The sequence below is a fragment of the Ursus americanus genome, chromosome 6, assembly GCF_024610735.1.
Source record: "Ursus americanus isolate L20-20 chromosome 6, mUrsAme1.1.p, whole genome shotgun sequence".
Taxonomy (NCBI): domain Eukaryota; kingdom Metazoa; phylum Chordata; class Mammalia; order Carnivora; family Ursidae; genus Ursus; species Ursus americanus.
Genome location: NC_142132.1, coordinates 19,691,915 through 19,718,662, shown reverse-complemented (window position 1 = coordinate 19,718,662; position 26,748 = coordinate 19,691,915). Strand labels below are relative to the sequence as shown.

The following is a 26,748-nucleotide window of genomic DNA, read 5'->3' as shown; positions in this document are numbered from 1 at the left end:
ATTTCCCTTGCTTTACATAGGACAAAACTAAGACTCAACGGAGTTTTAAAAAACCAAGAAACTTTAAGATGTATAGCCTGTAAGTGGCAGAGCTCTTCCTCTGAGCCAGCATTCTCTCCCAAGCTTCTGTTCTCTTCATTCTAAAGCCAAGTGTAGAGCTGCTGCCTAAGAACCTTAGACTAGGCCCAAGCAATAAATTACCAGCTGGCTGACTGGTACAGGCAGCCAAAATTTTGAAGTTCTGTTTCCTTCACCTAAGAAGTGGGGTAATTGGAGCAAATGAGTCTACACTTCCTTTTAACTTTATAATTTCTTCTTAGGCTCCTTCCATCTGTTTCATTCATGTGCAACCAAGTTATGTGACGTAGTGGGGAATGTTCTAACACATAGGTTGCAAAGGCATGACTATTCAGAGTTGTTTAAAATCAACTCTTTTTTTTTTTTTAAGATTTATTTTAGAAAGAGCATGAGGGGGGAGGGGCAGAGAGAGAGGGAGTGAGAATCTCAGGCAGGCTCCCTGCTGATCACTGATCATGGAGCCTATTGCAACGGCTTAATACTATGACCTGAGCTGAAATCAGGAGTTGGATGCTTAATCGACTGAGCCACCCAGGCACCCCTAAAATCACTTTAAAATCAAAATAATGATTGCTCTGAGGAAATGGAAGAGGGGGTTGTCTGGGGAGAGGCTTGAGGGAACTTTCTGACATGAAGGTAATGTTCTGTATTTTGAGAGGAGTTTGTACAAGTATACATTTACATTCTGCATTTCATTGTATATTAGTTTTATATCAAAAGAAAAAAACCCATAAGCAAATATTGAACTCTGGGTAATGATAATGCGTGCTGGTATTGGGGGGTGTATATGGATATCTGTCACTTCAGAATGCACTAAAAATAACGATGAGGTATGTGATTAAGTATAGTACAATGTCAATGGTAAAATCTAGACAGGGCTTGTATAGTGCTTACTATAAAATTCTTTCAAATTTGCTGTAAATTTAAAAACCTAAATAAAATAACATATTAATATTAAAATATTATAATTGTCAGGGTGGGGAAATCACTTTTAAAATGAATCAACAATTTCATATCAAGAGTCACCTCCTCGGATGGGGTGCCTGGGTGGCACAGCGGTTAAGCGTCTGCCTTCGGCTCAGGGCGTGATCCCGGCGTTATGGGATCGAACGCCACATCAGGCTCCTCCGCTATGAGTCTGCTTCTTCCTCTCCCACTCCCCTGCTTGTGTTCCCTCTCTCGCTGGCTGTCTCTATCTCTGTCAAATAAATAAATAAAATCTCAAGAGTCACCTCCTTGGGGCACCTGGGTAGCACAGCCGTTAAGCGTCTGCCTTTGGCTCAGGGCGTTCTGGGATCGAGCCCCACATCAGGCTCCTCCGCTAGGAGTCTGCTTCTTCCTCTCCCATTCCCTCTGCTTGTGTTCCTTCTCTCACTGGCTGTCTCTCTCTTTGTCAAATAAATAAATAAATAAAATCTTAAAAAAAAAAAAAAAAGTCACCTCCTCACTTGAGTCTTTTTTTAACAACACCCCAGGCTCTAGTTGAGCTACCATGAATTTAACCTGATTTAAACAGCTCAGAGAGACCTTTCCTTTCCTTAGACAGTCCTGCAAATGGGGAGGTTCCTTCCTATAGACATTTCAAGTTAGTCTGAATGTCCCACAGAGGTGAAGCTTGCCAAGCAAAGCTCATCTCTGTGGCTGAGTCACTAATAGTTATACCATATTTCTAGAATTTAATGTCACCATCAGCCAAAGATTAAACTTTTTTCTCCCTCCCTCTCCCACACTAGAAATATCCTTGATCTGGTGATGTTTGTTAAGGGAAAAGCCCTTTTTTTGGTTTTGTGCTTTATTTTCAGTCAACCACAAGTTTGAGAAGCCTTGTGTTTCTTTATTCTCTAACAAATGACTGTTCGTGCTTTCCCAGCACTTTAGTTGGAGACAGCTTCTCATTGTGCTGGTTTGAGTTCTGACACTTGAAAGCATCTTCATCCTGAAGCTTATGGATTGTCCCTCTCGTATTTGAAGCAAAGAGCTTATCTTCTCTTCATTGGTTAAGCCCCAGCCCCTGGTGGTGCCCCAAATGAATGTCTCATCCAAGTTGTGTTTGACAATGTATGGGTGTGAAGAGTACATGAACTCTTGTGCAGCAGAAGTAGAGGGGAGAGCCCATAGAACAATGAGTTCAATCATGCGGATACTTAATTTCATATAAAAGACCAATAAGATAGCTAAAAATGTTTTGAATAATTTTCTTTTAGAAATGTCATCTTTTTTGGGGCACCTGCGTGGCTCAGTCGTTAACCGTCTGCCTTCGGCTCAGGGCGTGATCCCGGCGTTCTGGGATCGAGCCCCACATCAGGCTCCTCTGCTGGGAGCCTGCTTCTTCCTCTCCCACTCCCCCTGCTTCTCTCTCTCATTGGCTGTCTCTCTCACTGGCTGTCTCTGTGTCAAAAAAATAAAAATCTTTAAAAAAAAAAATCATCTTTTTTTTCTGACTTTCATAACTGTTTGTTACAAGTCACTTTATGTACTGAAAGCACACATTATTTTACAATATTGTGTGTTTGAAAATATAACAAAATGGCATTTAAATGAAACAAATATTTGATATAAAATTGGAGGGCAGGGCAGAGGGAGGGAGATCAGGACAATTTTGAGTTGTGCAGGAGCCCATATAAGTGTTAAGCCTCTGGCATTCAGTAGACAGTGTTTTTATTTAAAATCCACAAAACTGGTACAGAGAGGGAAGGAGAAATTTAATTGCTTGAGAGTTACCCTAGAAGATTGGATCGGTAAATTTACATGAATCCCTGAAACAGGCAGGTGTATGTGAGTGTCAAATAATGCGTGAACTAACGAGGAGAAACTTGCTTTTCTGTATCACTGTGGTGAAAGCAGTGGTCCCAACAACTTTCACGTTTATGAGGACTTTTTTTTAAAGGGACTGACTACACATTGGGCAAGCAACTGTGTAGTCCAGAAAGTATTGGCTGGATTTAACATACTGGGGGCACGTGGATTCCTAAAAATGTCACACCTTGTCTATGCCAATAAATCAGTGTCCATTCTTGATACTAAATCTGATGTCATTGGCAGATTTTCCCCTTTATTGGAAGGATAATAGTCAGAAGGGAGATTATTTTTTCATGTATTTTGCTCTCTGATTGGGGTGTTTCTATGATTTCTTTTTTTATTTTTTAGCTACGAAATAGTACTGGCAAGTCCCACGAAAACTAGATCTGGATTTCATTTTGTCTTTTCAACTCTGTGTGATCTTGTGCACATTCCTGACATGTTACAAACAGCTTGTGTCTCTGAATGTGCAGTATCAGTTTTCAGTGGTGAAAGCCCCAAAAGGAAACAGACTGATTCTTCCATGCACAAACAGCTGGGCAGTTGTGGATGGAATTAATTGCTGATATATATTGGCTGTGTTTTTCTTCTCTTGTCATTTCCTTTGCAGCTGTGAAAGTGAAGTTTGACTTGAAAACAGACATTTCCAGCAGTGCAAATCCAAAAAGTATCAAAATGGGATTCTTCAAATATATCTGACTGCTACCTTTGAGTTCAGTTTAGGGGTGAGATAGAGAAAAGCAAGGGATGGCAGGCGATTCGTAATTATATGTATGGTTGAAAAATAAAGCAGGCACGTGAACTATGAGAAGTATTTTTGAATGGGTTAATTTATTTTATGGTAAAAGCAGCCTCAAAATCCAGCAAAAGGCTAGATCAGTCAGCAAGCACCCCCTTCCTAGGATCCTGAAAGAAGATGTTATAGGCCACCTCTGAAAATAATGGGTAGGGGACGGGGGAGGAAAATATCACAGTGTTCAGTACTGCAGACTGATTTATTGTTCCAGTGTGAGGAAGTAGCAGTTGGCGCAGAGGGTAATGTGACAACATGTATCATTAAAAATAATATTTTCCTGGTCTTTTCCAAAAGCCTTTTCTTTGTTCTAAATTCAGTGTAAATGATTATATAGCTTATTTTTTACATGCGTGGATATTTTACTGAAAAAAACTATTTTTTTATTCCACGAGTTATAGGAGTTCAGTTAAAAGTAACTGTTGGTTGTGTGTCTGAATGTTCATATACAGGAAGTAGTATTGATTAAAATCACTTTGAACAATAACCAGATGTTTGGTAACAATTTCAATAACTGATAAATTATTTTAGACACTAAGTTTTTTAGTCAGTATGTATACATTTTACAGAATACCTTACTTGGAAATAAATCAGAAAAAAATTAAAAATCAAAACTATGAAACTATTTGAAAAAACAGTTGACTATAAAATTTTTAAAAGTCTAATATGCATATTAGTGATTTCCATCAAAATAATTCTCCCTTTAATGTATTTTAAAATTCTACCAAAATGAGTTTATAAATCAAATCCTTTTTTTTTTTTTTAAGGCAACTCTTGCTAGTTAGTTGATAAGAAATGCTTTTATTGTTTCTGCATTACCAGGAGAACTAGAGCATTGATAGAGGAGGGTGGGTGATGCTTATGTTCATGATTGGGTCCCATATTTGGCTAAATAGGCCAAAAGTAAAGTTCTAGAGTGAGCGATGTTGCCAACACCTTGAGATATGCAGAAGTTGCTGTTGCTAAACTTAGAAGTTGGCATCGTTGGACTTCCTTTATAGTAGTCCACTTCCACCTCACATTCTGTTGGTTGAGCTGCGTGATCTACCTCGGATTTTATCTTTTCTTTCTTCACAAAAAAGAAATGAGCCCATATTTTATTTCACAGCAGGAAAGCAGGTCTACAAACATGAACCGCCCTCCTCTCCTCTGTTTGAGGAGGATTAACCAGTTAGTTTTGACTCTGAGGCCCTGAAAAATGTTGTGGCAGTATTAACGTGCAGTTTGCTGTCACTGAAGTCTGCTTTGGGTGTGTTGTTTCCCCCAGAGTGGGCTCCACCCTTGCTCTAACCGCACCGAGTGTGGATATCTCACTGTTTAAAACAAAGTTCATTTTTAGGGCAGCATTGCATCAGAATTGCCACACAAAAACCAGCTTAAGAAATGTACAGCAGCTTCAAATTTTTTTTGTAAGTAATGGATTGTCTATTGTAAAACTGATAACGCACAATTTAGGGGGAAGCGTAGATAAGATAGATGGCTAGTTTGTGCTAGCTGCTAGTAATGTGCAGTATTCTTCTTGGGAAGGAGCCTGCAGGTTTATCATTCAACTCAATTTTTTCCTGTTAGTTCACTTGTTTGCTTTTTTTTTGGTTCCTTAAACAATTTACTGAACTGTTGTTTTTAATTGTTTGGGGGATGACCATGACTGTTTAAACTAAGGAAAATACTGGTGGTTTCCCAAATGTGCTAATTACTTAACATAAAAATGCTTGAAGTAGTGTTTTGCACTGAATTTATTGGACCCATTAACAGCATAATCTGGCAATACTGTATTTCGAGACATCGTGGCATGAACTTTGTGTGTAAGAGTGGGTTCATTGAATTAAAAAAAGGCAGCATCTAAGGAGCCTTTATTTCTGTTATAATGATGCTTTGTCCTGTTGCTGTTGGGTATTTGTCAGAAGAGTTGGGGAAGGCTGCAGCCCAAAGTTCTGTTCCATGCCTTGTCTGTGCCTCTGTGTTCTTTCTAGAGTTTGTGACGCGAGTGGTAAGTTAAACTATAGGAGAATTGCGTTATTCAATGAGGTCCACATTCAGCAGTTTTTTTCTTTGCAAATGGATCTGACTTGTTTTCCCCTCACATGTTGGGGTTTCATTTGTAGCTGTGTTTTAAATGCCGGTGAAGTGTTTAATTATGCACTGACCAGAGTAGGCATATTGAGAGAGAGGTTGTGCTCTGTGATCTCTTCTGTACTGACTGTTGTCTTCCTCTCGTGCATGCTCATCGTGTACCCTTGTGGGGTAGACACACCCATTCAGTACAAGCAAGTTAAACCACTTGCTTCAGTTGAAATCCAAACTGAGTGTTGAAAATGGCAGATTTTCATAAAGCTTGCAGCAGGGACATTGTGTCATCCTTTTTGGACTTAGACTTGTGAGCATTTCCTTGCTTTAGCTTCGTCTTTAAAACTTGGTAGTAATTGTGTTTAGCCATTTTCTTTTTTTTTAAAGATTTTATTTATTTATTCGATAGAGATAGAGACAGAGACAGCCAGCAAGAGAGGGAACACAAGCAGGGGGAGTGGGAGAGGAAGAAGCAGGCTCATAGCAGAAGAGCCTGATGTGGGGCTCGATCCCAGATCACTGGGATCACGCCCTGAGCCGAAGGCAGACGCTTAACCGCCGTGCCACCCAGGCGCCCCATGTGTTTAGCCATTTTCTAACATCACAAGGTTAAGAATGAAGTAGAAGCTTGGTATCAGATAAAAGCGCTAGCCTGGGAATCAAAAGGCTATTACGTTGGACACTGGTTTCCTCGCTTGTAAACTTGGGAATTTGGGTTAGCTCTCTAAGATCTTTTCCAGCTGAGAATACCCTAATTCTCTTTGTGAAGACACATGCCTATTCCAAAAATGCTAAAGGGGATGTATTGGAATTGAGGGCAAAAATGTTTAGATGTTAACCCAGAATCATTCTTATAAATGACATGAAAACTAAAGCTTTACTTTGAATAAACTGTGTCTATCAGAAATTTTAGAAATTTACTCTTTGATTCTACTCTGAGCAGTAGAATATGCTAATCATCACCTCAACAAGAAAATAAATTTTCAAGTTGTGTTTTGCATTCTTACCCAGTACACAAACCACATACACACCACTTAATTTCTGAAATAAGCTTCCCTTACAGCACAGAAAACACTCTATTTTTTGTTCTTTTTTCATTTTTAAAATGTTGGTTTCAGTCTACTGAGCTAGATGATCTCTATTGTCCCTTTAAACTCTAGGAGAATACACTTAATCTTAGATGTTTTTATAGTTGCTCCAGAGCAAAGCTTGCCAACCACTTTGTTGTTAAATATTGAAATCGGGAAATTTTCTAAATCGATTTTATTTGGAACTTTTGTACAATGTCAGTAGTTAATATCTCTAGTAATACTCTTATTTTAAAAAAATATTATTAAAAAATCTGGGGCACCTGGTTGGCTCAGTCAGTTAAGCGTCTGATTCTTGATTTCAGCTCAGGTCTTGATCCCAGGGTTGTGAGATCGAGCCCCATGTCAGGCTCACGTGCTGGGCATGGAGCCTGCTAAAAAATCTCTCTTTCCCTCTCCCTCTGCCACCCCTCTCTAAAAATAAATAAATAAATAAATAAAATAATAATCTTATTTTTCTCTTGTAATAATTATGTAATATAAAGTGGAGTGAATTTTTTTTCACCAAGCTCTATATAGCTGCCCTTAAATTCTCTCCTGTTTATCCCAGTATGCAAGGCATATGACAGAATGTCTCTTTGCAACCCTAACGCCTGAGCCCTACTCCCTAAGGGGAAGTTTCTTCTCTATTTTTCCAAAAAATTTCTATGAGTGCACATCTTTTCTTTTTTTAAAGCAAATTAAATTATGCTATGCACACCATTATGTATCTACCTCATTCTTTCTAATGGCTGTATAGTACTTCGGTGTATGGATGGATGTACTATGATTTATTAATTCATCCTTTGACATCTGGATTATTTCCAAATTCTTCCCTTTCTCCCCTATCAGATATACTTAATGAGTCCTCTCTCCTACCTCCATTTTGGGGGCAGAACCCAGGTGCTGAAAGGGGTAATAGTGTTGTGCAGAAATAGAGAAATCCCTCATCAATTTCTCCTCCTCTAGCTAGAACACCAAGGATAGGCTCCACTGTCCCAGCCATTCATGAGTAAGAACTGCCCTGGAAGTCATTTTTCAGCAGATTCATGAAATAACATTGGGTTCAAAGTCTGGTAACTTGAGTGTAAGATTGTGGGCAGGTCAGTTAACCTCCTTGATCCTCAGTTTTGCCACCTATAAAATGAGAGGTTAAAATAGATGAGCTTTAATGCCCTTTACAACTGTAGTATTTACCTATATTTTTGTTGAAGATTTGAGCTATATAACCCAATTTATATTAAGTTTCTGTTATTTAAATTGAAAACATCTTTTGTGTATTTTGTGTGATGTGTAATTTATTTGACCTACCATTTGGGCTAAGCTATTTTAAAGTATAAGACTGTAAAAAAGAGAAGTTGAATGTTATATTTTATATAAACTCTCCTTTTCTAAAAAGTCAATTTCAGAAGTATGAAACCCATTCCAGAGAAAAGCAGATCCTTTTATCAAGCTTGAATACTTGAGGAGAAGATTCTGAGTGAGGTGATGTTTGTTTTTAAAATGGATCCTTGTAATTTTTAATGAATCCAGCCATTCAAGGCTAATCCTCAGGGCTTTGAAACTTGGTATCAGCCCCCTTGTTTAAATTGTTTTCACATTCTAGTCCTCTAATCCATCTCCTTGTTTCATTGAATGCTAAAATTGCTATTGCTTGACATAGCTGAAGTTGTCTGATTTGGTGCTGAGGAAGCAGCTTAGAGGTGAACTCTACACTATTATCCTGCCAGCAAAGTTATCAAGTTACACAGCAAAGTTATAAAGTAACAGAAGCAGAAATTTTTGCTGCATCACAAATAAGATGTTTAGGATTGCCTGTTTCACAATTTTATTCTTGCAATTCTGTCAAATGACAGCTGTCCTGAGAGCAGAATGGTAAAGAACTTCATTGTTTGATTTGTGTAATAACAACAAAAAAATAAGAAGATATTTTCTCAGCCTGGAGGGGGGGAGGTCTGTGTGTTCATATGCTGATTTAGCCTAGCTTCCTGGCAGAAACCTTGATATACCTTGAATAAGTATGCTTCTCTAAAACCTGAGATGTTATTTATTAATCGAAGCAATGCTGCATAATTACTACCAGTATTCTGTGTTAATTTTCATATCAGTTGTTTGACCTGTGGTTCAGTTTAGCAAAATGTATTGAGGACCATCTGGGAACCAAGCACTTCATTAAGCAGTGAAAGTACCAAAATGACAGAGAGTCTCACCGGAATCTATTAAAATGACAACTCTTATTTCTTCCATTGTTAGAATTTTCTAATATTTACTGGTAAGTGGAATTGGGCAGAGAAAGTTCTTCAAATTTTGAGTCTGTGAAAATAGATAAAAAGATGTATTTTAAGTATTTAAAAAGGTTTAATGTCTTGTTAGGACAGTGTCAGTTACTGTGGAGGCACACTCTTCTGGGTATGGATCTGCTAGTGACATCAGTTTCTCACTAATGAGATTCTAAACAAAATAAAGTTATGGTTGGACTAACTGAGGCTTAATTTTTGCCTACTTACATGTATCTGACATATAAAAACCTGTTACAGTTATTGTACCGGCATATATTATGACTTAATCTATTGCTTGCATGACACTAACCTTTGAAAATGGTCACACTATGTCTTGATGACACATCCTGATAATCTTCTTTGTCAAGTTACCCCATCCATTGTGACATTTACGACTAAGGAAATTCTCTACAGTTAGAAATATACAGGATACTGCTGTCTACAGGATGTTGAACAGCTTTGTCTAAAATATTTGCAGTCATTTTAGAAAAACAATCCTATGATAGCAAAATCAGTCCAATAGATTATAATTTGAGCTGAAGCAGAAAGCCATTTTAGTGTGTGTGTGTGTGTGTGTGTAAAAGAGACAGAGAAGAAAAAGTCGAATCATTACTCTGCTCCATTATGCAATCCTAGAAGGGACTGCTGTTTCTTCTTTGGAGCCCAGCTTTTGGCTGGGGTCCTATGACACACAGTGGGAATTCACTTCCTATCAGGAAACGCTGTTTTTCAATGTATTATCTTGTTGAGACAACCACAGTGAACAATAGGCTATTAATGTATTAGAACAACAAGTGTCATAACTAAGCCAATATTTGCTTTGTTTTGAGTGTTACCCTAAAAAAAAAAAAAAAAAAAAAAACTTTGGCCAGGCTTCAGAATACATTTGACCATCAGTAACTGCTGGGCATAAAAGTCACAACAGTTAAAAAGAACAAAGAAGAAAAAAATATGTGAATAACGGTGATGAACTTTTCGCAGGTTTACTCACTTCCTGTGCAGAGAGACAAGAATAAATTAAATGGTTTCAAATACATCTTTCAGGTATGAAAAATGTCCACTTAAAGGCCTGTTTCGAGTTCTGGAAGCTACACCAAGAAGCTAGTACAAAGGAAAAAGCCTCAAACTCAGGGTCTTTTAGGAAATATCAGATGCTCTTATGAGATATATCACATTCAATTTTGGATATTTGTGTTTAAAATAATTTTATAGTACTTCTTATTTGAGGGCTGTCTACTTTTTCAAAGCTGTTTCTTTCATGATGATTAGGAAGAAGAAAACTCCATTCAGGGGATGGTACGTTAATATCAAGTCACCACTATAATTAAGTGATAAGAATATAGTAATGCTTCAGAGCTGGAAGGTAAACCTAGAGTCATGTGGTCAAACCATCACCTCATTTTATACATGAAGCAAATCAGAACTTACCTTTCATTTCAGTCTTCCTTTACTATCTTAACCCCAAATTCTGTTTAACAGCCATTCTCAACAACTCTTGGATATTTTTTATTTATCTTTCATTTGGCAGTTGTCATAAACTCGTTTTTACTGTTCGTTACCTTTCCATGTAGTCGTGTCTTAGTTCTGCTATGATTAAACTGAAGAGTCCTTAAGGGCAGGACCTAGACCTGTGTCTCTTATTTCTTTAGAGACTTTACCTACCAGCTGAATTAGTGTTTGCTGATTGATAGGATCAGTACGGTTGTTGTTTTTTTTTTAATTATTATTTTAAAATGACATTTTTGTACCACAACTTGTACCTAGTCTCAAAACCCAGGAGTAAGTATAGATTTTTTTAAGTTGTTCTTTTTATACCTTCACTCTTTTTTTGTGATTACTTTTCAGTCAGCTTAAGACATTTATTTTATATGCAGTTGAAATTCATTACCTCAACAGTCTTGGGTACCTGGCCATTCTGAACAAACCATGATTAGCCCAGTTTTCAAGGGTTGCTCTAAATACTCTGCCCTAGTTTATTCTAAGACAAGTAGAGAATGGGATATTATGATTCAGTAGCCCTACTTACCTCACTTAGTTTAATAAACCCTTATTGCATAACTGTAAGTGGACAGTGAAGAAAGGAAAAAGATGTTGACCCAATTACTGGGGCAGACAGACCTACTTTACAAATAATTTAAAGGCAACACAGACTATGAAAAAGTGCTTTGGGAGCAATACTGGTGGGGGGAGAGGCTAATTCTTGTGGAGGAGATTGGGGAAGCCATTATGGAAGGAGTTGGCTTTTGAATAAGACCTCGAAGTATGGATTAAGATTTGGAGGGATGGAGATGAGAGGGAAAACAGTTCAAGTACATGAGAAATAAGGTGAGCAAAGCAGGGAAATGGCTTTTGTTTGAGAGGGTCATCATTTTCCTCTAAGTCTATGAGGGATACACTTGGAGGTCTTTTCCATCCTATTTTCGGAGCCTGAATTTTAGAAACCCCCAGGCTGATTCCTAAGTGTTTTTAAAGGTGGGACTTCAAGGTGCTTTTTTTTTTTTTCCTTGAGGGAGGGACTAAGAAAATTGTGTTTTTGAAAATTATGTATTAGGTATCTTCGTGCTTCTCAGTCGTAACCATGAACCCCAAAGGTTGTAGTGTCCATACTACCTTTTAGATGTTTAACACTTTCTGACACTTTGCAACTCTGTAGAACTCTTCCTTGACAATAGAGATCAAACGTAGAAACAAAATATTTAACAAACTCTGTGGAGAGCTACTTAAGTCACTAAGCTCCATGAAGATTGCTTTTTATTTGACAATAAAGTACTTGATGTAGGCTTTAAGTCCAGCTAAATAGGCACTATAGAACTAAGCTGTGAGTCTAGTCTTTGTGAGCCTCACAAAAACAAGAATCCTACTCCAAGCCTGAATTTAAAATATAGCAAGCAATTTAAGTGGACCCCTCAGGCATGTGTGAGTGGGTACTAAAAGCTGAGTCATAAAGTTTATTCTTTCTAGTGAATTACCATTAAAGCTCGAAAGAGCAGCATTCTCGTTATTTTAAAAAGTGGTTAAATGGTTCTAAATTCTTATGAAAATACACACAAAAAAATCTGGTTTTGTATATTATTAACCCTGGATGCATACCTGCAAACTACTTAAAATCAAGAAATTGGAGCTTGAGACATTAGGTGACTTTTCTTTTTCATGAAAGTTAACATGTAACGTGTAGTAGCTTCTGAAATTAGTTTATTGCCAAAATCTTTAGAAGAGTTTTTTTTTAATGCAGTTTCTATTTTAAATCTTTTCTTACATTGACAGATCATATGATCTACTTTCTGTGTATCATATGCTACTCTAGGTAATGTGAAAAGTCTCAAAATAAATTGACGGACACATTGAGAAGTCACATTCTTTTTGGGACCTGTTTCTTCATATGGAGAATTGAAGGGGGTAGGATTAGATGTAATAATATCTTAAAGGTGTTAGAGCTTAATAGGACATAAGTTCTAAAGATGCTATTCTTACTTTGGTTCTAATTAAGTAATATTAGGGAAGGGCAGTATATATTTCTTGGGACAATTGTTATTTGGGTTTATAAATGTTTTGTCTCTCTGTTGCCCTTACAGAGGTATTCTTCATCCTTAAAAATATGCACTTCTGATGTCTTTGTTAAACTTTTCTCCATAAATTAAATGATGAATTAGTTTAATGCCTTCTTTTTTTCGCTGATTTTGACATTAGACTTTTTAGGTCTTCTTTCAAAGTTCCTTTTTATTAAGACTTTAGGTTCCAGCTGTGGTTTAGAGACTTAAATTGTTGTCTCCATCATCTCCATTCTCCTCATTGTCTCCATGCAAGAAAAGAATCTCAATCTCTTTACCCTTATATGAATTGTCATAAAAAAATCAAAATGTATGCATACATTTTCAAGGTTCTTATTCATATAGACTAAGCCTACTTTTCAAGGCTAGATCTTACTTTATACTTGGTCAGAGCCTAGCCCTCTTTAAATGACGATAAATGACCAACACAGTTCTCGATGAAATAATGGAACATATATAATCTAGTTATTAAGTTCCAAAGAACTCACCCACCACTACCACCTCTTCCTAAAGCTTACAATTGTAGTTCTAGTTTGTATTACACTTGGTGGAAGATTAAATTTGGTGAATGCCCAGGAAATTTTGCTCGTTTATTATTGACTTAATAATCCCTAAGTGTCAGACCCTGTACCACATGTTTTCATATTCAAGTAAACTTCATTGTAAGAAAAATCTAATCTATGAAAATACGTATTTTGCCAAAGAGTTCACAATTAGAGGTAGGGACTTAGATGGTGTTCACTTAGGTGGTTCACTTAGAGGTGGGGCTGGGGTAGGGGATGAGTTGAAAACGTTTACCAAAGGATCTTAACAGGTATAAATTTGAAATGACTCAAAATTTAACAGCCTCATTGGAGATTAGGGAGAGTAATGGGATGGTGGAAGGTAGAGCTACAGTAAAGCACAGTGGTTAAGAGCAGAGGTTCCGGAGCCAGTCTCCTTGAATGTGTATCTCAGCTAACACGTACTCCTGTGTGGCCTTGGATAAGCAACTTCTCTGTGCTATTTCTTTGTCTGTAAAACGACTATGGTGATAGCACCTATCTTTCTAGAGTTATTATGGGGATTAAAAGAGTTAAAACATGCTATATTCTTAAAACCGTGTTAGACAACAGATGGTCAGGCAATGTTGACTACTGGCCCTTAGCCCTCTCTTCACATAAACACGTTTTTATCAAAAAATGTGTTTTTAAAAAGTCTAATGTAATTTCTTTAGTGAAGATACACACAAGCTAAATTACTAAGAAGGATGGTGTGAGGAATGGAGTTGCAGTGACTGAAACATGCCTGACAAGAATTCGGAATCTCGACAGATCCTTGAGGACTAGGCAGAACCCCAGCAACAGGCTTGCAGACTGTCAGAGGGAGGCTCAGCAGTAAGTGGCAAACCCTGACACATGGGCAGAGCATCGGGACAGGGTGTTTTGGTGATTGGGAGAAGGCTAGATGGGGAATCAATACCAGGGAACACTGCCTGGCATCAGAAATCCCCTATAAGCCGAGGTCCGAGCTGTCAGGTGACCTCAGGGAACTAAGGGTCTAAGACTCACACCTGACGTATCAGGTTCAGTTATAGACTTTCAATTCTGAAAGTATTTGGAGTTACCTGACAGAGAAACAAGAAAGGGATTTCGGCTGCTTTATAGTGACTGGAGGGGCTGAGCAACCCAACAGAGTTTGATCGTTAAGAATTCGGTAAAAGTATTGCTCAAGTGAAAGTCAGGCAACAGAGTAGAAACAGCAGCAAAACTAACTTGATGTTGAGCTGCTTAACTAGTTTCTTATGGTTTTTCATAATCCTAGGGATCCAGGGCCTATGGCATGACGTTGAAGCTGCAGGTTAGGGTTCAGTGGTCCCTGGTGTGGGGAGATGGGCAGAAATACTGCATGTAAGTACGCACGGCAAGAACCAGCTAACCTGAGCACTTGGCTTTTTACATCCATTCTTGGTTAAATGAGAACATACTCCATCAGACCATAATATTTTATAGTTTGATAATTGCTTTAACACCCTTTCAGCTATGAAAGTGGTAGAGCCCACTGCATCTTTTATTTGTGGGTAGCATTCATTGTGAATCTCATGGAGTTTTACAAAGAAATTTCTGTTCAGCTTATGATGTGACAAGAACATTTGTTATCCTCTTGACTTCAGGTTTTCTTGGCAACATTGTTTCTCAGTCTAAAATTGTAATTTGCAAAAGTCATGGCACTGTGGAATATATTTACCTTGCATTGCCCTTACTTATATCAATGATGTCTGTTATTTCCAAAGAGCCAACTTTGATTCTGCAAAGGTGTGCTATCTGTCCACATTGTTATCTACATTATTATGATGGTAAAATGCCTCCTAAAAAAATCAGTATTATCAGGATGGAAATTCCATTGGAACAGTGTGTGTATTTGTTTCCTAGAACTACCATAAAAAAGTGCCACAAAACAAGTGGCTGGAAACAACAGAAATGTATTCTCTTATAGTTCTTGAGGCCAGAAGTCCAAAAATCAGGGTGTCAGCAAGGTTGGTTTCTTCTGGGGGTTCTGAGGGAAAACCTGCTTTATGCCTCTCCTGGCTTCAGGTGCCAGCAGTCCTTGGCGTTCCCTGGCTTGTGGCAGCATCAGTTTTATCTCTGCTTCCATCATCACGTAGCCTTTTCCCCGTGTGTCTGCTGTCTGTGTCCACATCTCTCTCACTTTTATAAAGACACTAGTCATTGGGTTCAGGGCCTGCCCTAATCCAGTATGACTTCATCTAAACTTGATTACAAATTAAGGCCCTATTTTCAAATGAGGTCACGTTCTGAAGTAGGGACATGAATTTGGGGGGGACACTATTCAACCCAGTACAGTATGTAAAATTGAACTCTAGATTCATTTGAAAAAGCTAGTTTCACAGAAATAGTTTTTTTTACAAAAGCAGATTTCTGAGGTTGATGAACATTTCTTTTCATGGACTGCTCTTATAACAACGATCACATTTCTAAAATGGCGTGTTCCGACCAAGTATTTTTCAAAATGATTTTCAAGTGCTGTTACCTGTGCTTAATAAATTTCATTTTCATGGCTCACTGTTAGACTTTCCATAGAAAGAAAACAGATGGGGTTGTGATGATCTTGAAATCCTCCTTACTAGCCAAAATCGGGAGGTGGGGACTCCTTCAAATCAGACTTCCTTGCAGTGACCATGTATTGAGTTACCTACAGCTTTTGGATTGGCTTTTGCAGCTGTATTTTATATGTTATAACCATAAAAACCAAAATTCTTTAGCTGGAATACCTGAAATAGTAGATCAGAATGAACTCTTAGGACTTACTCATACCCTGTGTTCTTTAACTATTTATATATTTTTTCCTTCAATGTTTACAATAAAGAGCTTTGCCGTGTGTGTGTGTGTGTGTGTGTGTGTGTGTGTGTGTGTACGTACGTGTGTACACACACGCACGCGCGCCCCTCCAAGCCCCCTCTTGTTTCTCACAGGTCACAGTGACCCCATTAGGAATGAACCATTAGAAGTATTGTCCACAGTAACAAATCCGTTTTCTAGACTAGACTTCTGGGTGATTATTTAATTTTGCAAACTCAACTCATTTTTAATAATGAGCTTTGTAGGATTGTTTGCATTTCTTCAGAGTGAGGAACTAGAATTTCTTGAGTTCAGAAGCCTTGAGAAATAAGTAGACGTAAGATTGGAATTTGGGGGAGTTAAGTCTTCCATATTACTTATATTCTGATATTCATTTTGGAAAGTTTCCTGAGGTTTCTAGATAGGTGTATAGTATTCGGTAAGAGTGAATTTGACCTCAAACATTGTTCTCAAGAAAATGTCAAAAGCAAGGGCTTTCAATTTTTCAAGCTCAGTGCTGCACATATAAATAGACTTTAGTTCATGAAGTATGTGAGAGTTGGTGTTTCATAAAAACGAAAAGAAAAACTTTTTGCCCAGAAGGGCTACCATATAGTAAAGAACCAAAGATTGAAGGTTATCTCCAGAAATTGAGAGCAATGAATCTTTTTTTAAAAAATCACAATCTCTACTGATTCCACTTTTTAAAACCTCTCATTTATCATGAGCTGTCAAGTTCTGGAGAGTTTCCTGGATCTCAGTTTTAAAAATTTCCCTGATACCAGGGGACTCAATAACAGAAACTAAATGTCTAAGAGGCACGTTCAAGTAATCAATCCACTAGTCTCTGTCAGCTTTCTCGTAGGAGAAGAAAAAAATCCTCCTTTTATTTTTTCCCAATCATTTCCAAAAGCTCCATGTTGAAGACAAACGATGACTGAGGGAATATATACAGAACATTCATCAAATTTTGTAGGAAAGAGGGTAAAGGCACCAAGGCCATCTGTTTTTGGATTCTGCAAGATACTTCAGGGATTGCCTCTCTGTGGTTGATTGTTTTACTTACCGTTTTATAAGGCTATTTATTTATTTATTTAAAAACGAGTTTCATATTTGTTTTTCCAAATGATTCATGTTGGGAATAATTTGAACTAAATCTAGATAATGATTGTTTGGACTTCAAGAAAGCACACTTCATCTGAACTTTTTATACATATTTTCAAGTTTGTAACTCTGCCCCTTGTGTGGCCATTATATTTTGTAAATTTGATCTATTTATAATGAAAGGTTTCTTTTCAAGTTACCAGTGAATGTTACTTACACTCCTGCCAATGTCTAGGCAAGTAACTGCCCTTCTCCCCAATCCCTCCTCTTCAAATACGGGAGTCCAGCACACTGTTCCTTGCAACAGGTAATGTTGATCAATGAAATATTCTTCATCAAGTATTGGTACTTTAGTGAGAAAGAGGTTTTGTTCATCCTATGCTTTGTCCAGCAGTTGAATGAATACTTTTAGTCTTTGGCTCACCCTGCTGAACTTTGACCTAGCAAGCAGCTGTTCAGAATTTTTGTACTTATTGCTCTGCAGTTAGATGTAATCATAATAATACATTATTTAAAATGTAACTATATTCCATTTGTACAAGCACAGGATGTATTTTCCATGTTTGCTGAAATAATTTATCTTAATTAGCAGTGTATTATTTTTCTTTTTTTTTTTTTAAAGATTTTTATTTATTTATTTGACAGAGAGATAAAGCACAAGCAGGGGGAGCAGCACGCAGAGGGAGAGGGAGAAGCAGGCTCCCTACTGAATAAGGAGCCTGATGCAGGGCTTGATCACAGGACTCTGGGATCATGACCTGAGCCTAAGGCAGACGCTTACCTGACTGAGCCACCCAGGTGCCCCTATTTTTCTTTATAAAACAAAGTTTGAAACCAAAACATTCTCATAAGTATGCCCTCCAAATGACCATTTTCTTTTATCTGTTTTGTTTTTGTTTTTAATGAATACTGAGCCAACTATCAGATTCCATTAAGCACAGGACATTAGCAACATGATGGGGTGGTGTTACAATTACCAGTGTATTTTATTATCATTTGTTGTTTTTTTCCTTGACTTTAAGTTTCAATTTTAAGACTAAGGCTCAGATTAATAGTATCTTTTACTAATAAACTGTAGATTCATTGTTTCCTGACTTTTATATAGAAGTTTAGGATTTATAGTTTTATTTTAAAGATATACTCAACAGAAGTCATTTGAAAAGATTCTGGCACTAGGCCAGAGAGAATTAAGTTTCTACTTTTATACCAGTTTGATAGCTGTGCAAGACTTTTTAATCTCACTACTTTCAGATCACTTACCATTTCTATTTTGGTGGTAAATATTGTGATCCTGTAATGTACTCCTAGGCACCACAATAAAGAAAGGCTGTAATCAAGGTTGTGATGGCTGTATATACTTCTAGAAAATGACAGTCTTTGAGCCATTCCATCTTTTTTGGTCAACTCTTTCATACCTGTTAAGATCTATAACCATGAATAATTCCACATTTGGTGAAGAACATTGGGTAATCTGAGGCAAATTATTAAACCTCAGTTTTCTTATCCATGAAGTGGAAAACTACCAACATAATCTTTTTCTGAAGGTTAATTTGTTTCATTATATAGTCAAAGGCCTTCAACTCTTTCAAAATGATGCTTTAGGGGTAAGAGCGTAAACTTGAACAAAATTTATCGTTATCCAGGGCACAACCAGTGTCATTTTGATAACCTCTAACTAAGACATAGTAATCATCTGGGGTTAGCAGAACTTCCAAAGTACTGATCATTGCCTGTTCAGCAGTTCTTCAGATGGATTTGAGCTGGTTTAAGGGCCTTTACTCTGCATTTCATTCCTTTTTGTTTGGAACTCAAAATTGTGTTGAATGTTCCAAGATATTTGATGATGCCATTCGTCTTTGCCTGTCTCATGAAGTTTCTTGATCAGCCCAGCTCCTAATACTCCTTGTCTTTATGCATCTTTATATCTGGCTTCCTAAGTACTAATGGAAAAGACCTAGTATATAGGGTAAAAAATTATGAGGAAGCAATATTGTGTCATGGAAAGAGCCCTGGACTAAGAGAACCTAGATCACTCCGATGATGCTTGGTATATGGTCTTGGGCTCGTCTTTTCCATTAGTTATCTAATCTGGAAAATAAGAGATTTGGACCAGATAGTCTCTTAATTTTTGCTTCAAAGAATTAAGTGAAAGGCACTTCCTTGACTTAGTGGTAATATGTTAGTGGATACTTCTTAATCTTTAAAAGTCTAGTTACTTAACTGGTTTCCTTGTGTATTTAGGTGAAGCAGATTACCACTGAAAAGCCTAATTTGTATATCTATTTTTCTGTGCATGCTAGAGGGACAGTCATACATTAAGTCTGTTTACATGTGCTAAAATTTGTAGCCCTTCTTTATAGCTTATTCCTCACAGCCAGTGATATTTATAAAATTCCTGCATAAAATGTATGTGATAGGCCTGGTTTTTTTCCATGTGTTTCATTGGAAGAGTAAATTTTGACCATGGGGCAATCTGTGAATGACATGATGATACTAATACATGTCATTATTATGATTTTATAGTAATATCTGATACTTGAATCTGGTAGCTTTAGAAAAATCACTCAACACCTCTGAGTGTAGTTTCCTCTGATCTGTAAAGTGTGATCCTTGAATCTAGTCTGAAATATTCCAACAGACTCTCAATAGAATCAATAGCCATTATAACAATAAGACCCTAGTGCTTGTGGGATAATTAAATCTTCTTCCATCGGGGCACTTAGAAAGTGTTATCTGAATTACTTGGTGCTACTCAATGCCCGTTGTTTGGGTTTTTTGTGGTTTTTTTTTCTTTTCCTTTTTTCTCACTTTTCTCTACGCCTGTTCCATTTTTCCAGGTCTGTTGATTTCCATGTCAGTTGTATATAAAACCTTGGCTAGCAGTTGACAGTAGTTCATGCCTTTTAGAATTTAAAGCTTTTTTTTTCTTTTTTAAAAGATTTTATTTCTTTGTCAGAGAGAGAACACAAACAGGGGGAGTAGCAGAGGGAGAGAGAGAAGCAGGCCCCCCACTAAGCAGGGAGCCTGATGCAGAGCTCAATCCCAGGACCCTTGGGTCATGACCTGAGGCAAAGGCAGATGCTTAACTGACTGAGCCACCCAGGCGTCCCTATGCCTTTTAGAATTTAAAATGAATAAAACCTCACTGGTCAATCTAAGGCTGTGGCTTGTTACAGTTTGTGCACGGTCCAGATTGTATTCACAATTTTACAGTAAATTTCATTAAGAAAAACTCTAACTCAATAAACCAGCATTTGTTGTTGTTGCTTTTGTTGTTTTAAACAAATACACTGCTTTGAAGTCTTGGCATATCTTTGATTTTTGTTTTAAATGTGGAACAATAGCTTGGTACTTGAAAGTACAATCATCTTTTTGCTTATGTTCTAGAAGAAGCTGTTAAAACTGCCAAGAATTAAGTTTGGAAAGACTTTCTTTAATAACTTTTCATAAGATTGTTTTTACCATTCCCAGCCTAGAACTAATACAAACCAGATTGATTTGGGAGGAGTTGTGATATAGTAAAATAATTCAGTTCATCTACCACTTATGGACTCCCCTGCCTGTGGAGACTACAAACATAAGCAAAGAGATCTGGAAAAATGAACTAGAAATAGATAAGACTCAAGAAAAAATGAAAAACAAATGGACATTGAGTAATACAGATGGCACTAACTGCCCAAACGAGGAAAATGTAATTATCCCCCAAATCACTAGGTTCTAACTGCTATAGCCTGCCATGAACATTTTTTTAAAAATCTCAAGGAAGCATATCCAATTCCCTTCTATCTCTAGCATATATATTCATTCCCTCCTCGCCCATGTCCTGTACAAACACACCTCTTTTCCTTTCTGTTTCCCATCTGACCATAACTTAAAGTTTCTTGAATAGTGTTTTTTCAAACTGTGGGTCACAACCCATTAGTAGATCAAGAATCTATATGACTAGTATTTTTTTAATGAAAAAAAATTAAAATAGAAATATCAGAATGTACTACATAGTAAGGGAAAGTACCATGAACTTATTTCAGTTATATATCTCATGTATTTGTATGTGATTACACTATAAAATGTATTTCTTATTGTGGATTGCCATTTTTAAAGAGTTTGAAAACCATCATTCCAGAGTATTTCATCTGTTTGTGCCTTGAACCTAAATTTCTTCAAACATACATGTTAAGTGGTTATTTCATAAATATTTGGATAAGATTTTTAAACTAGAATTTTTGTTTATGCCTGATACCTTGTTTCTAATCTTCATGGCCAGAGGGAAACCCATAGTGTTGACAGTAAGTTTTATAACTTTACTTTGTAAAAAATCTGTTTCCTGTATCATTTTCAATTCAAAGAATCCTCTTAGAAGATGAATGTTTTTCCTCCCAGTGAAGTTCATACTGGTTTGCCCTGGTTTATATTGCTTTGAAGTACTAGAAAGCATGACTGTATATATGCAGCATTAAAAATAGGATTGGATGATTAAAACCACAATGAGATGTCACTTTACACCTGTCAAAATGGCTAAAATCAAACACGCAAGAAATAAGCATTGACAAGGATGTGGAGAAAAAGGAACCTGCGTGCACTGTTGGTTGGAATGCAAACTGGTACAGCCTCTGTGCAAAACAGTATGGAGGTTCCTCAAAAAAATTAAAAATAGAATTACCATATGATCCAGTAATTCCATGATTGGGTATTTACTCAAAGAAAACAAACGCACTAATTCAGAAAGCTGTATGCACCCATATGTTTATGGCAGCATTATTTACAATAGGCAGAATATGGAAGCAATCCAAGTAAGTGTCCATCAATATAGATGAATGGGTAAAGAAGATATATGTGTATGTGCATATACATGTGCATGCACGCAGAGCCCCCCCCACATGGAATATTACTCAGCCATAAAAAATGAAATCTTGTCATTTGCAGCAGCATGGATGGACCTAAAGGGTATAAAGCAAAGTGAAATAATAAGTCAGTCAGGAAAAGACGAATACCATATATTTCCACTCATATGTGGAATTTAAGAAACAAAGACAAAAAAAATTTCTTAAATATAGAGAACAAACTAATAGCAGAGAGGAGAGGGGAGGGGGCTTGAAATAGATAAAGGGGATTAAGAGTACACTTATCTTGATGAGCACTGAGAAATGTGTAGAATTGTTGAATCATATTGTATACCTGAAATTAATATAACTTTGCATTATATTTGAATTAAAAAATAGGGTCAGTTAATTTTAAAGAGAAGGAGCCCTGGAACCGAGTTGTTTCCATATCCTCTAGAAGCAGAAATATATATGCTTAGTTTAGTTGTTCAGGATTAAGAAAAACTCTATTCCCTTAAAATAAAAAATCTACCACTTTATTCCCTTAAAATAACCCTCCTTGGGAAGCAGTATAGTGAAGAGGCATGACTCCCTTCCAAATCCTGGCAATTCTGGTACTTTTTGTTTGCTTGTTTGTTTGGAAAGGTTTTACCAGTCTCAAAAATAAAAAATAATCAGTGCTACTGAGTAGCTGGAATTGGCATTTGAAAAGAAAGTACTAGCTTACCTCTGGGTCTGGGTTGTGATTAAGACCACCGGCTTTAGAGAGCTACAGGCGTGATTTAAATCCTTGGTCCACCACTTGCTAGCTCTTTGGCCTGAGACAAGTTACTTCTCAATGATTTATTTCCTCATTTGTAAAGAGATAACCTACCTCCTGGGATTCAGAGAAGTAAGTAAACTAGTGTATATAAAGTTCAGTGGCTGGCATATTCTTGCCTTCTTTGTTAAAGATTAATTGACCATATAATTGTGGGTTTATTTCTGAGCTTTCTATTCTCTTCCATTGATGTGTCTGTTTTTGTTGCTATTACCATACTGTTTTTTTTACTACAGTTTTGTAGTATAACTTGAAGTCTGGAATTGTGATACCTCCACTTTTTTCTTTTTCAGCATTGCTTTGGCTATTCGAGGTCTTTCATGGTTCTGTATAATTTTAAGATTGTTTGTTCTAGTTCTGTGAGAAACGCTGTTGGTGTTTTGATAGGGATTGCGTTAAATCTAGGTAGCATGGGCATTTTAACAATATTCTTCCAATCTGTGAGCATGGAATGTCTTTCCATTTCTTTGTGTTGTCTTAAATTTCTTTCATCAGTGTTTTATAGTTTTGGGGGGTCTTTCTCCTCTTTCATTAAGTTTATTCCTAGGCATTTTATTTTTGGTGCAGTTGTAAATGGGATTGTTTTCTTAATTTTCTGCTGTTTTATTATTAGTATATAGAAATGCAACAGATTTCTGTACATTGATTTTGTGTCCTGTGACCTTACCTTACTGAATTCATTTATCAGTTCTGGTAGTTTTTTGGTGGAGTCTTTAGGATTTTCTTTATATGGCATCATGTCATCTAATGCAAGAATTTTTAATATCTTATAGTTAGTTTGCTTGGTCTAAGTTGCACCAAGGCAGCTATAGAGATGAATTCTATCAGAGAACACAATTATTAGAGACAAATACAGTAATCTCACTGGTTGTTACTGTGTTTTAAAGATGAGATCAGGTATCTCTGGTTTTTATCAGAGATTCAGATACCTAAGAAGAGGCCTTTACCTTATTCCTCCTGAATCCGTCTAGAAAAGTGTGATTATCATGATAATTAAGTGAATCAGCTGTTCACTTGGTTTCTGAATAGCTTTTTACTGTTTCTTACTTGAATTTGAAGCACTATCTTCTTCCAATAGTCTGGCAACCTTAGTAATTCTTAGATTTCCTCTAGGAAGTTGAATCATTGGAAGAACTTAAAGGAAAACTTTTAAACTTAAAAAACTGTTTCTCTCAAACGTTAGTAAATTACATTCGCTATAAAATGTAGTGGTCATTAAATATGGCCAAAGTTTGGTCCAATATAAGAAAGCATGAGTAAGAGAGAAAAGAGCAGCTCTAGTGACAGTACTCACTAATTGTGGGAATTTTGCCATTTTAGATGTGATGTTTTGCTTTTGGAGATTTTGATTGTTGTTCCTTCTAAAGATTCAGTTAGTAGTTGATGACATTATTATAATTGAATTGAAGAGTTTTCATTACCTCTGAAAATACCAATTTCCAATTTAGCATTTTAATATAAGAGATTTTTACCTTAATAAAAAATTGTTCTAGTATTTTTTGAGAAGCTACTTTCTAAAGAAAGTTGCCACTGGTACTCTCTGGGCAAAAAAAAAAAAAGAAAAGAAAAGAAAAAGCTCTGCTTGACCTCTGTAAAATCAAATTTAATAATGAACTTATCATGAATGTCCTTTGTGTTTATTAATGCAGATAACAAGGAGAGTCACCGACTTGAAGCATGAGTTCAGATGCCAGCCAAGGCGTGGTCACTACTCCTCCTCCTCCCAGCATGCCTCACAAAGAGAGGTATTTTGACCGCATCAATGAAAATGACCCAGAATACATTAGGGAGAGAAACATGTCTCCTGATCTACGACAAGACTTCAATATGATGGAGCAGAGGAAACGAGTTACTCAGATCCTGCAAAGTCCTGTGAGTTGAAATAATTAGAAGGCTGTAATTTTTCTTCTCTCTGGAAACCTTGATACAGTGAGGTAGGAAGTATCTTAAAGTATGCTCACATTAGAAGGGGGGGTGAAGGAAGAGTGACTCCTAGTTGCCCCCCATCTTTCATAGGTAAAATGAACACCTGATGTATATATTTAATTTGCAAAGCTTTAATAACAAACTAGTATTGTCTTGGTGGTGTAAATTTTCTTTGCGTGATTTCTGAGTGTAATAAAAGGAGGACAAAAGATCCAGCTGAGCTAGGATACCCAATTCAGAGTGAGTATCTTTGTAGAAAAGAAAGGCATGACTGAATTGTTGCAAACCAAGAAATGAGTTAGGTACATCCCATGCGCATATCTTCTTCTTTCTTTGTGTACCTTGACACTCAGAGCATCATAGGAAGACTTAAGGTTTTTGAGGTGGTCTGTGATTTGGCAGCCTAATGTTACATACACCTAATGCAGTCACACATATATGCATACATACCAAACTAAGTTAAAAGTGGATTATAAACTTAAGCTGAAAGTTCTGTCTGCACAGTAATATCCAGACTTTGTAAATCATATTTAAGTGATTTGTTAGTTTTCTTACAAACCCTTAGTGGAATTGCAGAGATCGTTTATCAGTGATGGAAAATGAGAGAACAGCTTGATTTAAGATGCAATATGAATTAATAACTTTATGTGTAATGAAGAACGCGGACCCCTTAAGGTAGAGTTCAGCAAACATAGACACATGATGCCCATGTTGGGGTTGTCTTAGGTTTTCAACTTCAGTACTAAAATAAGCACCGAGGCATAGAACTGCCTAAGGTGGCCCTGGTAAATCATTTTTGTTGTGCCCTTGTGAATTTAATCACAGAGGTTGAGCCCAAAGCCGAAGGGGAATTCCACTCTGAGTAATTCAGCTCTACCAGTGACCTAGATAAAAGCAAGTACAAGTTATAAAACCAATACTAGCTTTGAGGAATTTAAGTATAGCTTAACTTTAAACCTATCCTTTAAATAAGCCCATAAAGAAATCCTTTCCCAATGGAAAGGAGATTAACCAGAGGATTCATCATGAGGGAGTAAATGTTCAGTGCCTTCTTTTATGCAAACCTAAACTTTGTGTGTTTATAAATACTTGAAGGCCACATTAATTATTTGGATCAAAATAGATACATTTCCTCTTATAAAGAAACACACCCCACTTTTAAGAACTAACTTATTAGCCAAATGATTACAGTAGCATATAGTATAAAGTAACAGAGAATGACTTGAAGTTCAGATTTCGTTCAAAGTTGTTAAATATTGAGATTTCTTTTAGAAGTGTTCCAAAAAGGACCAATTTTAATTATAAAGTTTAAAAGGAAAAAGTACTAAGCATCATTTCTATGCCAGGGCTTTTATTTTAATTTCCCCCTTTAAGTAAAGACAGCATAACTTTGAGTAGATGTTCCAATTTTTTTATACCTATGTGTTTCCATTTGTACATTGCCTAGAAGTATCAGTTTCACTTATGCCTTAGGGAACTTAATGAAATTATGGGAAAAGCCAGATATATACCGATTGTCATTTCCATATTCACATAGCAAGAGTGGTAATTTTCAGCCGAAATAGGAACAAAGAAGATTTAAAAGAATTGTGGGTTGATCATTTTTTCCCTAAATCTTTGCTAGTGAACTTAAAATCTCATTTGTGAAAGACTTAGAAAAGTATATAAATTTTGCCTTCTGTGTTTTGGGACAACAGTTATCAAATTTCTTTTAATACAGCAAACTTTTCACCAAAGGAAATAACCCATGGTGACCTGTATTAGTATCTATTGCTAAATAACAAATTACCTTAAAACTTAACAACTTAAAACAACAAGCATTTGTTATCTCATCATTTCTGTGGGTCAGGAATTCAGGAGCAGCTTAGCTGAGTGGTTCTGGCTCAAGGTCTTGCACAAAGTTATAGTCAAGACATCATCCAGGGCTGTTATCATCTGAAGGCTTGACTGGCCTAGAGGTTTCCACTCTTGAGATGGATCATTCACATGGGTATTGGCAAAAGGCCACAGTTCCTGGCCACATGGACCTTTACCTGAGGCAGTTTGAGTGTTCTCCTCCAGAGCATGTATCTGAGAGAGAACCAGGAGGAGTCTGCCATGCATTTCATG

At 36.8% G+C, this 26,748-nt stretch overlaps 1 protein-coding gene across 6 annotated transcripts in view; it reads left to right on the top strand.

Annotated features, from left to right (window-relative positions):
* ADD3 (adducin 3) overlaps window positions 1-26,748 on the top strand; it is a 118,318-nt gene that overhangs the window by 62,585 nt on the left and 28,985 nt on the right. For 5 of the 6 annotated variants that reach the window (XM_045803071.2, XM_045803072.2, XM_045803075.2 and 2 more), the window contains exon 2: window positions 24,363-24,585. In XM_045803071.2, coding sequence (XP_045659027.1) covers window positions 24,391-24,585 — 195 coding nt within the window. In that variant the 5' untranslated portion in view covers window positions 24,363-24,390. Of the gene's footprint in view, window positions 1-4,974; window positions 5,080-24,362; window positions 24,586-26,748 lie in introns of those variants that run through there. The other variant, XM_045803073.2, reaches the window with a different exon arrangement.